This window comes from Cupressus sempervirens, chromosome 9, assembly GCF_028749045.1.
Source record: "Cupressus sempervirens isolate cs-2001-9-10 chromosome 9, ASM2874904v1, whole genome shotgun sequence".
Classification (NCBI taxonomy): domain Eukaryota; kingdom Viridiplantae; phylum Streptophyta; class Pinopsida; order Cupressales; family Cupressaceae; genus Cupressus; species Cupressus sempervirens.
The window spans coordinates 700989500-701001573 of record NC_143126.1 but is presented as its reverse complement, the minus strand read 5'-3'; the positions used below and the strand labels follow the sequence as shown (position 1 = coordinate 701001573).

General features: G+C 35.3%; 1 protein-coding gene across 11 annotated transcripts in view; it reads right to left on the bottom strand.

Moving 5' to 3' along the window:
* Positions 1-1536: 1536 nt before the first annotated feature.
* Positions 1537-12074, bottom strand: part of LOC149540656 (uncharacterized) — a 51361-nt gene continuing 40823 nt past the window's right edge. For 5 of the 11 annotated variants that reach the window (XM_089801746.1, XM_089801744.1, XM_089801748.1 and 2 more), the window contains 2 exons: positions 2697-2737; positions 1537-2438 (listed from right to left, as the gene is read on the bottom strand). In XM_089801746.1, the coding sequence (XP_089657872.1) occupies positions 2369-2438; positions 2697-2737 (111 nt within the window). In that variant the 3' untranslated portion in view covers positions 1537-2368. Of the gene's footprint in view, positions 2439-2696; positions 2738-3633; positions 4427-12074 lie in introns of those variants that run through there. The other 6 variants (XM_089801743.1, XM_089801740.1, XM_089801739.1 and 3 more) reach the window with 2 other exon arrangements.

Below are 12074 nucleotides of genomic sequence, written 5' to 3'. Positions count from 1 at the left end.
AGGTTTGCAAAATGTGTGGAAACCTAAATTAGTAAGAAACAAAGCCCACAAGCTTTGCATGTAAAGATGAGGTGCACAGAGCCCCACACGTGTAGACACAAACTAGTAATGAATAAAGCGTGAGTGTATATGTAGTTCATTAAGTCCCACATTCATAATGAACAAACCAAGCACGAGGTTTGCAAAGTGTGTGGAAACCTGAAGCAGTAACAAATTATGCATATAAGGTCTGCATGTAGTAATGAAGTGCATAGAAGCCCATGCATGGAGACAAATTAGTAATGATTACATCATGAGCATAAATATAGTGGATTAAATCCCAGACTAATAATGAACAAACCAAGTACAAGGCTTGCAAAATGTGTATAAACCTAAATTAGAAACAAATAAATCACACAAGCTTAATGTTGTATAAAGTGTATAGAGGCCCGATTAATAGTAAACTAATAGACATAAGGTCTATACACAATGTGCGGAAACCCAAACCAGCAAAGAAAAAAAATGCATTGGTTTATAGAGAGTGTGAAGGTCCTCCTTAGCATTGAGCGAAATACAAGCAAGTCTATACACATCATATGTAGGCACAAATTAGCATTAAATAAAGCACACATAAGATTGTGCGACCCAAACTGGCACAAACAAAACTCGCACAAGATTTAGACACACTAAACAATGGTTCAAACTTTCAATTAACAAATCTCGCATAAAGTCCATTCACACAAAACAAAATGGAGGTCTAAATCGGGAATCAATGAGACACATTCAGTCTATGGATGGTGCATGTCAGCCTAGTCTAGGAATTGACAAGGTACGTACGGACTTCACAGGCAATGTGTAGAGGTCCAAACTAGTAATTAATGAAGCACAAGTGAAGTCCAAATTGTGTGTGGAGGCCCAAACTAGGAATCAACGAAGCACACACGAGCTCTCTAAATTTCCTTCGCGCATCACTCCACAGCCAATATTAGACCCTTCTTTATTGTGCAACTCAATCTTAATATTTTTTTAATTTGAAAATGCATTGAAATTGTAGCATGAAAAGTGACAACAAACAACTCCATTAGATGCATCTCTTTGTTTTATACTAATAGCACAACTCAACCACACTATAGATGAAGCGTCTCAAACCCAAATAACTACACATAACTTGATGTCATAACATCAACTAAACCCGAATGCCTAAATAGTTCATACAAATATTCCCTTTTCTGCGAAGTATCAGAAAGTTCACACCATATTGATAAGTCAAAGTTAAATTTTGCTTATGCCCGTCAATTGTTAGATCACCATGTATTTCCTTCCTTATAAACAAATATTATCTTCTATTAAACTACGTATCATTACATTCTCTTGCATAAAGAATGATTTGACACAATGACCTCTAGCCATATAATATCAACAAAATTTTCTTAAAAGTTTTATGCTTTATTATTATTATATGAAATTCAAACCTCTTTAAAAAGGTGATGCAAAAAACTAGCAGACAACTAAATAACCAGCTCACTAGTGTAGAATTATACAAAGCACAAGAGCAAATAAAAATAATGAAAATTTTGGCGAGCACAATCTCTTTTATATTTAAAAAGCATTACACCACCTGCAGGCCAGATGGGCTTAAATGTCATGCACATTTGCAATAAAATAGGTATAACACCTATTATACATAAATCTACACATTGTTTAAATGTGTTAAAAATGGTTCATCGGTAGCTACGCATTACATTATCACCTTATAGATTGGTATGTAATTAATACACTTTCTTTTCTATTTTTAATGGAGGAATTTATATAATTCACAAAAGAACTTCTACCAACTCAACATCTAATGAGTTAATGATTGGGGGTATTCGTTCTGCCAAATTTGACCACCACATGATCCCAGTCCCATCCCTCATGATGTGAGGGTCTCAACTCAAGAACAATTGATATCCATACACAATTTAACTGCAAACATGTGTAACATTTAAGTTGTGCACTACTGAGCACTCCAAAATGTACAGAACTCAACAATCTAATATACCCAATGAATAGATATTCATCCTACTGGAAGAGACTGTGTCGTGACCTATCCCCTTGTTTTAAGCCCAAGTATACATATGATCATTATGCTCGGCCTTGACAATAACACAAACTCACAAACCTCCCAGAAAGAAAAATGTCTGTACTTATGCTGCTACAGTGTTGTTTGATCTTACCAAGTGCCAGTGCTAGAGTCCAGAAAAATTAGTCTGTAAATAAAGTTCCAAGATTTCATCGTGCTCCAAATTCCAATTTGGCATCTATTGATTTCCTGATCATTCCCAAGATACATCTGTGCCACTTGCACATGTCTGACAACCTGCATAATTTTAAATAACAAACAAGACATTTATTGTTTTCCACCTGCCAGCCTCCATATGGTTCCGTTGCAAATCCATCTGAAAGGTATCGATTGCACCCTGGATGGCATTATTAAACATGTGAGGCAACACACGAAATCCAAATAACATGCTCTATTTGCAGAGTTCCACACAGGCTCACATTCTATTTGAGAGCTAACACTTTGCTTTAGCCTATGTGCCTGTGTGGTTTATGTTGCCTAAATACATTTTTTAAGCTCCAAAACCGACACATACAACATCAAACATTAATGTTGCACATAAAAGAAAGACAAACATAACAGCTGATCTGCTATGCACAACAAAACAAAGGCACACCTTTTTGGGTGCAGCAAGACCGCTTGACCCATAGGATGCTCCTGCATCAAAAGGTATTCAAAATATGGATTTATGAATCAACGCATATTGAGCATATTGGACAACCATATAAATGTCTAACATGAAGTCCCCAATATATTTCAACAAACTACAGAACTTTCCACAATAGAAATGGATTTTGTGAATATCCATGAAACTTGGTCTGCAAATTGAAAACCTCTAACACATATTGCTATCAAGATCTCATGTTGTGTAGAAGATATGCAAGCATAGGATGCTGGGCAGTTAGAATGCTGTAATATGCCTAGAGAAGGAAAAGAACTTAACATGTGTACACTGCAAACCCAGAAACCCAAAAGAAACTAGAGTTGCAGAAGTGTAGTGCGTTTGAGATTCCCTAAATATTTGCTTGTATACAAATAAGAAGAAATTGAATGCTTTAAATCAAAAACGCCTATCTCGTACAATTCTGTCCTGTCATATAACTGACAAGAATCTTATAGAGACACAATTATACACCCAACAGTAAGAGTTACCTAATAAACTTAATAGCCAAAAACAAATATTAGCACTCAATAGAACTTGCGTGTATAGGAATATAAAATACTAACACTCAAATACAAAATCTATAATCTGCAGAAAAGGCACCAAAACTATCTAACAAATTCAACTCAGTTGAGTAGAACTCTAATAGTGGTATACTATTTGCAACTTCACAGCATTCTTGGTACCATTATGCAATGCATCCCTAGGCTGTCAGTAATCCTCAAGAAATGTCACCAAGGTGTATGAATAGAATGATCAATTTAAGACTCCTTATATTGTTCGGTCGGAATACCAAAAACTTTGAAGCTAATTACAGTAGACAATTTTAAATGTAAGCTTAACGAAAAGTCCAGGTAATGCCTAATCATAAAATTTCACTTAGACAATATAATTTCAAAAAAACTTCTTCAGATAAAAGAGTTGAACGTTTGGCATTCACTCACAACATAAATTTGTGCTTCAATGTTCTAGTTTTTGCTTCTATCACTACCACATTATGTCAGAGAGCATCCACATCTCTGCCCACTGTAGGTTACTGTCTACAAATCCATTCGTGCCATTACAATAGACATCAAAAGATTACACATGGCAGTTGCAATGGACATTTTCGGCAAATGTTGAGGGTTGATATTACTAGAATGATAAACCACCAAAAGAATGAAGTTAGAATTATGCCATGCACCAGAAACAATAAAATGTTGTTCTAGACAGCACGGTCTGAAGTTGGTGACCCAAATAAGGGATAATTAAACAAAACAAAAAAAAACACCTTGTTTTTGTCCAAATTAATATCAACCAAGTTATTATAGTATAGATATGGACTTTTGTAAGGGTACAGACGAGGTATTGAAAGTTAACCATGTTCGTTGGTGATTTGCATCATCTCTGATGCTCATTTTTTGAAGAACCGGCAACAATACAATTATCAGAATGCTGACCCAAGAAACCCTACATGTAGCAGTCAAATTCTCGAAGAAACAGCCACACAAATTTCTGCCTGCATATAAAGCCACTCTTTAGTCTTCCGGTATATCTTGCTTCCTTAGTTGGTGCCACTTATCAAAGTCAACAATACTTTCAGTTCTGTTCTGAATATTGACTACTTCGCAATCTGTCAATTGTTGTTGCAAGATCTTCACGAGCTCATTTAGTTCATGTATCTTCTTTTCTTGAGACAAAATTATCTGAACCAAAAACATGTAAATAAAAATCACAAGTTATTTTCTTCTGAAAGAACCTCACTATAAATAACAGCCAAGTCATCGATATACTGGATAAATTTCTCACATTTCTCAGGTAATGTGGATCCCATGCAGAGACTAAGGAAGCTTATAATTACATAAGTAAAGAACACTCATGTCTTACATAGAAAACACTAAATAGTTCAGAGAAGTGTCTAGAAAACCAGAGAAGCAAAGGAATATTACTTACCAATTGACTAATTGGAAAAAACATAGATTTGCACCCAATCAAACTTCAATTGAATTAAGCTCATGTCAATCTGTTAATCAATTGCTGGGTGTTTCATTTCCTCTCTGAACATGGTTTTTCTTCTATTAAAAATTTGAAACAATTTATCACCAGCTAACGGTTATAAAGCATATTTTGAAAAAATAGGCAGCAGCTGCAAACAAGTTTCGAAGTACAGCTTATCCAATATCAATTTTTAAGATAGAAAGATCAAATACTTTGAAAAGGTGTTTAAAAAGTACTCATCAATTCAGCAGGATAAATCATTTGTAAACAAGGCCAATATTCCACAACATGCTTCACCAGGACAGATATTAAATATTCTATTCAAACATACTTGCTCTGCTTAAGTGAAATGTGCTCGAAAAATGTCCAAAAACCTTTATCAAAATTTTCAGTGGGCAGAAATTATAGGAAAATGAAAGAGAAAACACATAATGAAAACTCCAATGTAAGTGAAAACTCTAGATGAGTGAAGTTTGTGTTGGCATTAAGGCGAAGATGATTGAATCAGAGGGTACAAAGTGTTGAAGTGGTGTTCTCATTGCTGGAAACACAGCATACAAAGTGTTGAAGTGTCGAAGTACAGCTTATCCAGTATTAATTTTTTATACAGATCAAATACTTTGAAAAGGTGTTTAAAAAGTAATCATCAATTCAGCAGCATAATTCATTTGTAAACAAGGCCAATATTCCATAACATGCTTCACCAGGACAGATATTAAATATTCTATTCAAACATACTTGCTCCACTTAAGTGAAATGTGCTCGAAAAAATGTCCAAAAACCTTTATCAAAATTTTCAGTGGGCAGAAATTATAGGAAACTGAAAGAGCAAACACATAATGAAAACTCCAATGTAGGTGAAAACTCTAGATGAGTGAAGTTTGTGTTGGCATTATGACGAAGATGATTGAATCAGAGGGTACAAAGTGTTGAAGTGGTGTTCTCATTGCTGGAAACGCAGCATAATGGAAGAGATGGATCAGCCATACCAAAAGTGAATTGGACTGAACAGTTAAAGTTACTGAGTGTTCAGTGTACTGGTGACAGGATAGTTATTTGTTGAACATATGATTTGCAATTAAGATTTTGGTGGTTTCAGGTTATGTGGTTCATTCAGAACCATCGACAACATCATATCAATCTATGTCTGGAATAGCATCAGCTACTTTGCAATACAGGAAAAGCTCTAAGGAACAAAACTGGAGATATCGGCTAGAACAGTGTACTGGTACAGTAAGCCTGATTTCAGTAATTTTAGGATTGACAGAGTCCTGAGTATCAACAAAGTTTAACTGCACAGTGAGATATTCATTACAAAGATGCCACAAAACTGATAATAAGGAGACACAAAAGGGATTGGATGGGGTTCCATTACATGAGTTAGATCCTCTATTATCAGTGACTCAGATTCATAGTCTAAATTTACATTAGAGAAAATAAGGTAAGAGGCACAGTAGCCATAGATCTAGCAGTTTAGATTTTGTTATTTTGCAAATGTAGCATTTTGGCATTTTCATTTTGTTGTATATGCATATTGTTAATAAAAACTAAAATAAAATGATGTTAAAATTTTGTTTTCGACATTGAAGTTTCATTAAAATTTGAAGTTAAAACATGAATTCTCAATTTGGCTCTAATGTTTCATGATGTGGTTAAATAATGAATATGTTTTATTATAAATTTATCATATGAATATTTGAAATTTTCGATATTTTTAAAGTTTTCATATTTTTTGAACTTCATCGCTACCTTTCCCTTGCAAAAGGCCTACAATTTCTGACCATTCCAAAAATGCAGGACCACCTTGTCCCAGAAATTCTTGGAACAGAGCCCATGAATCTCTTAAATTAATTCCCAAATTCCAGTTACTCATTCAACCCTCTGTTCTTTTTCGTTTGTACATAGACCATATAATGTGTCTAGTTTGTTAGAAAATTGTGAGGAAGTGACATTGTGACATCTCAGCCCTGTTGGTAGATTCATTTTTGCATATATACAGCCATGCCATTATGTTCACATAGTCACTAGATCAATTTCTGTTAACAAAGACATAAATAATAAATATTCATGAATCTTCATTTGTATATTTACACTTCAAAGTATCATTGTTTTTCAGGGCAATATCCAAGCCCAAAACAAGTTTTTATCAGACCCCATTTAAGAAAGCTTGCAAGTGATTTCTTTCCATTTGCCTTATTTTTTGTTAAAATTTCATAATAATGGTTTTTCATCTAATCAGCAAGATCAGGAGTAAACTGTACCTTTCCAATGCACCAAACCCCATAGCAAATATTTCTAGTGAGATTTCATGTCTTGAACAAAAAACTACATACACAGATGTAGTCTGATGACTGTGTCCACAGAAGGAACATGCTGAGAAGACAACACACTTTCTACCATGGCAACCCAAAGAGAACTCAACTTCCCCAATCATAATGAGAACTATACTTGCTAAAACTTAAATAATTAATTATTGAACATGAAAAAAAATAATGTTCTTAAATCAGAGGAAGGTCATCCCTCAATCAGTTTTCATTGTACTTTACTGACAAGAATCTTCTGCAATACAGTTCTAAAGTGACACCCAAGTGTTGCAGTTACCTTCTTGAGTACAAACCAACAATAAAAATTAAATTTGACAAAACACCATAATACAACATATGACAAGCACATAAAATAACAAACCTAAAGTTCTTATCAAACCAGAAATGGAGTGTAGTAGAACATAGAATGGCAAATCAGAAAACCTCTTGGAAATTGGTACAAAATATAAAAACCCTTGAGGTGCTTCTATTGTTTTGCAAAATCTATCACTTCAAGCAACTGTAATGTTCCCTTTTAGAATGACCATGATAGCGGATGGATTTAGCTTATTAGTGGGTCTTTGTAAGCTAATATTGGTGATTAGAGGACCCCGTTGAGGGTTATGGCTCCATTTGTAGTAAGTCAATGGATGGTTCTAATGAGCTCAAAAGAGTTAGAGTTGAATAATGCTCTCAAGTTTTATTTTTGGCTTCCGGTTTAAACTCCAAGAATATTGGAGGAAGCATCTAAATTTAGTAAGTCACCTTGTCAGGTTCATCCATCATCTTTCTTCATCGGAATCACTCGTGTGCTCTTAGATTTGGATTTTGATGCTTCTTCAGTCATTTTTGCAAGACAGGTGAATTATGATTATTATTTAATTAAATACGCTAAGGATGGTATTTTTCCTAGTACTGTATATTGGTTGCCTTAGTGTCATAGCTCGTTGGAACTGAGTTGAAAAGTTTTAAATCTTAAATCATAGGAAACAATGAAATTGTGTGTCAAAATATTATGATATTGATGAAAAGATCATTTCCAAAACCAACATAGTTAATAAATTATATTATTCAAATAGGAGCCTAAGTATAAAGCAAAGGTCATTTAAGTAAAAAGGGTCTTCATGAAGCTAATTGTTGGAGTGATAAGGAAGATTTGTTTTATTATTATATAAACAGTGGCTTGTTGTAAATGAAATCATTCTTGGATATCTTTTGTTTGCATTTTATGGAAAAGTTGGTCTTGAGGGTTTTGAAGAAATTTCATGGTTGGATGCCATGTCTTTGTTTGCACTTTGAGCCATTCTTGAAAATGGTGAATCGTAACATGTTTGGTTGTTCCAATACTGAATCAGTTTAGTATTAGAGTTAAATTTTTGAGCATAGAAAACCTTCAAATCTGCTGCTGGGAGTCGACAGTGTGTGCTGAAGATCAATTCTACTCAAAAGAGGTTGAGATGGCTAGTGTATTTGGTAATTCAAAGGCATAAATAGCATTTTTTGGGTTAGTAAAAGTGATTGGCATCAATCATCAAGGGCTGCATTTATGCGGAGCAGCGTTCAGATATCCATGGCTGCAATCTGTTTTTGAGACATTGCTAGTGCAAGTTTGGCCAGTGTTACACCTTTGCAGGTCTGCGAGACCCACGCCAATATTGGGTTTATTCTTGATCAATACCTTCTCTTATTGAGACACAACATGCATACTAGGTTCCTTGCATTTCAGATATTTAATAAATGTCACACAACTACAATTCATTGTATATTTTTGGAAAATTGTACATAAGAGTGTGGATTGCCATTTATTTCTATGCATTGTTTTTATTTCTTCTGAAAATCTAAAAAACTTAGTTACCTAGGTTAGTGGTTTTGCCTAGAGAACCCTGCTTGGGTTCGAACCAGTTCGAAATACTGGTTCCAAAATTTGGTCAGGGTTCCAATTCCCAGGGGGTGGTTCGAACCCACAGTCTAGAAACTCGAACCTGAGTGAATTTCATTGCCCAGATTGAATTTGAGGCAAACCCGGGTGAATGTGCGGCATTGGATGGCTTTTAAGTCATTTTTTATAACAAATTTGATAATGTTTTGAGTTTCACAGCCCTAAAAAGTGAATGTAAATAGGTTATTTTGGCTTCTAACATCATTTGTGGTGTGCAAATAGGTGATTGAGCAAAAGTAAGTTTGTGCAAGGAGGATTTGGAAGATTGGATTGTCAGCTATATTAAAGTGTTTGAATCTCATTACTACATCTTTGCAAGCATACAATGGCAGGAAGAGGTAAGTTCTTGTTCTATTTTGCTTTTGTTTTCAATGTTTAATTTAATCTTTTTATTATTTTCAATTGTCTTTCATTGCCAATAAGATCTAGCCATTATATTCCCTAAAAATTTATTCTCAATAACAATATGTCAATATGTATACAATTTCTTATCATAGGAAAAGGAGCTTTAAAGGGATCTACATCTTCTTTGGTAGGAAATGCCAATATCCCGCAAAGAATAGAACCCACATCTTATTCTCTTTTATGGAAATATGTGGATATTATACAACCTCTTCCAATAAGTGGTGGCTTCCGTTGGAAATGTCGAGGTTGTGATGTAGAAAGAAACAGTTCATATTATCATGTGGTGGGTCATCTGTGTGGATACTCTAGTAGAGGAGTGAAGAAATGTCCAAGAAAAAAATGCACTTATGCCAAACTCATTAGTATTAAAATATATTGTAGAGCATGAGTGAGCTGGAGAGAGAGAGGAATTTAGACAAAATGGCATTGATGGCAATAAAAATAAGAAAAACAACCCCTCTAGTCCCCTGTCATCGTCCCCCCGCCATCCCCTTGCCATCCCCCCATCCCAGAAACTTGTCCCTTGTTCCCTCGTCCCCCAAGGCGATGTAACTATGGAGGGACCACTTGAAACTACATTTCAAAATCAAAGTAGGGAAATAGCCAACATTGATGCGGAAAGATGCTCGTATGCAAATGGGTTGTCTTTTAATCTTGTTCACTCTCCATGTTTCAAGCAGATGTTGAGAAGTGCTAATAAAGCACCTGCAGGGTATTCAGGTCCCAGTTTTGAGAGAGTACGAACCACCTTGTTGGATGATGAGGTCAACTTGATTGATGAGCAATTGAAGCCCATCAAGGATTCATGGATTGAGACAGAGTAACAATTATTTTAGACGGGTGGAAAGATGCTAGAAATCATTCATTGATTAGTGTTTTGGCGGTGTCCCCTAAAGGGGCAATGTTTTTTAAAGCAATGGATTGTGAGGGGCAAGTAAAAGATGGGCCATTTATTGCTAATGTCCTAATCGAGGCCATTGAACAAGTGGGTGCAAGAAATGTTGTCCAACTCATAACGGACAATGTAGAGAATTGTAGAGTTGTTGGTTTGTCAATTGAAGAGAGATACCAACATATTTTTTGGACACCTTGTGCAATTCTTTCATTCAATCTTATGCTACACAAGATTGGGAAGAGTATTCAGCAGATCAAGGAGGTGTATGTAGAAGCTGAGGACATCTAGATGTTCATCACAAACCACCACATGACTCGAGGGATATTTAGAATGTTCTCACCTTTGGAGGTATTGAAGGTAAGTAAACTTTAACTCAAGTTAGTTAATTTTTCAAAAAATAGTATCTTACAATTTCTAATTATGTAATGAGATGTATTCTTTTATCAAGTATGTATCAAACAATTTGTATTGTTTTTGCTCTATTTTTGTTACAGGTTGCTGAGACACGTTTTGCATCAAATATAATCATCTTGAGACAACTTATGCAAGTGAAAGAGGCACTTACCAAGATGGTAATCAGCAACAATTGGGCTATATAAAGGCAAAGTAACACTAAGAGGGCAACCAAAATAAGGAAGAGGATATTGGATGAAAATTCGTGGGAATGTGTGGAATATCTCATTAATCTCACTGCGCCCATTACACAAACATGGATAGGCCCTGCCGTGGAGAGATCTATGATGGCATAGACTTAATGCTTGAGAAGATCAAGCAAATTGTAAATGAAAAGGAACAAGATCCTCAAGAGACCTTCTTCAAACAGTTGCGAGCAATTATTATAGAAAGATGAAACAAAATGACCACTCCTCTACATTTGCTTGCCTATGCATTGTTGCCCAAATACTATAGCACCCAATATACTTATCTACCAAAAAGGCTACCACCCTATAGAGACATAAAAGCGTCTGATGGATACAAGGCAACATTTGAAAGACTCTATCTTGATGATGAAATGCGCGATTTGATTACGGCTGAGTTCATACAGTTTGTGGATGCAAATTTCTTTTAGTAATGATGTTCTTTGTCATTGATCTAGGAAGGATGCTCATAGTTAGTGGTCCATGGCCAAAGATTCCAAATGTTGCAACTTCTGCAATCAAAGTGATATCACAAGTAAGTTCAATTTTTATAAAATTGTTATTAGTTTCCTTTGTTTTCATAAATTACTAGAAATTCTAAGATTCAAGATACATAACTTTAAATTTATTTAAATTTTTTACACGTCATGTCTTCATAGATTGTTAGTTCATCCGCTTTAGAGAGAAATTGTTGCACACATTCTTTCATCCATTCAGTGATGCGCAATAGGTTGCAATTAAAAAGAGCAGAGAATTTGGTGTTTGTGCATTACAATTTGTGTCTCGTCTCGTCTCGCACAAGACTAAAGAATACAAAGAAAGGGATACAAAGAGGTGGGATGTAGATAGATAGATAGATGAGATTTTAACGTCCACAAGGCTGAGAAATAGCCTATGGGACGCTATACCCACTACACCGACTTTGTTAATTCAGTTTGCTTTTTGTGAAGGCTGATGATGGGACCATTAAACTTCTCAATGTTCTCTTTGTTGAATAGGTTGTACCATGGGTTGTCGGACAGGATATCTGCAAATTTTTCATTGATGTCCCTGTATGCCTCGCATTCCGAAATGAAGCATTGTTCGGTTTCCACCGTCTCGGAATTGCAAAACAAGCAGATTCTCTCTTCCTAGAGTTCTTTTGATCGCTTCCACCACCCGGTCTCGCATCGATGT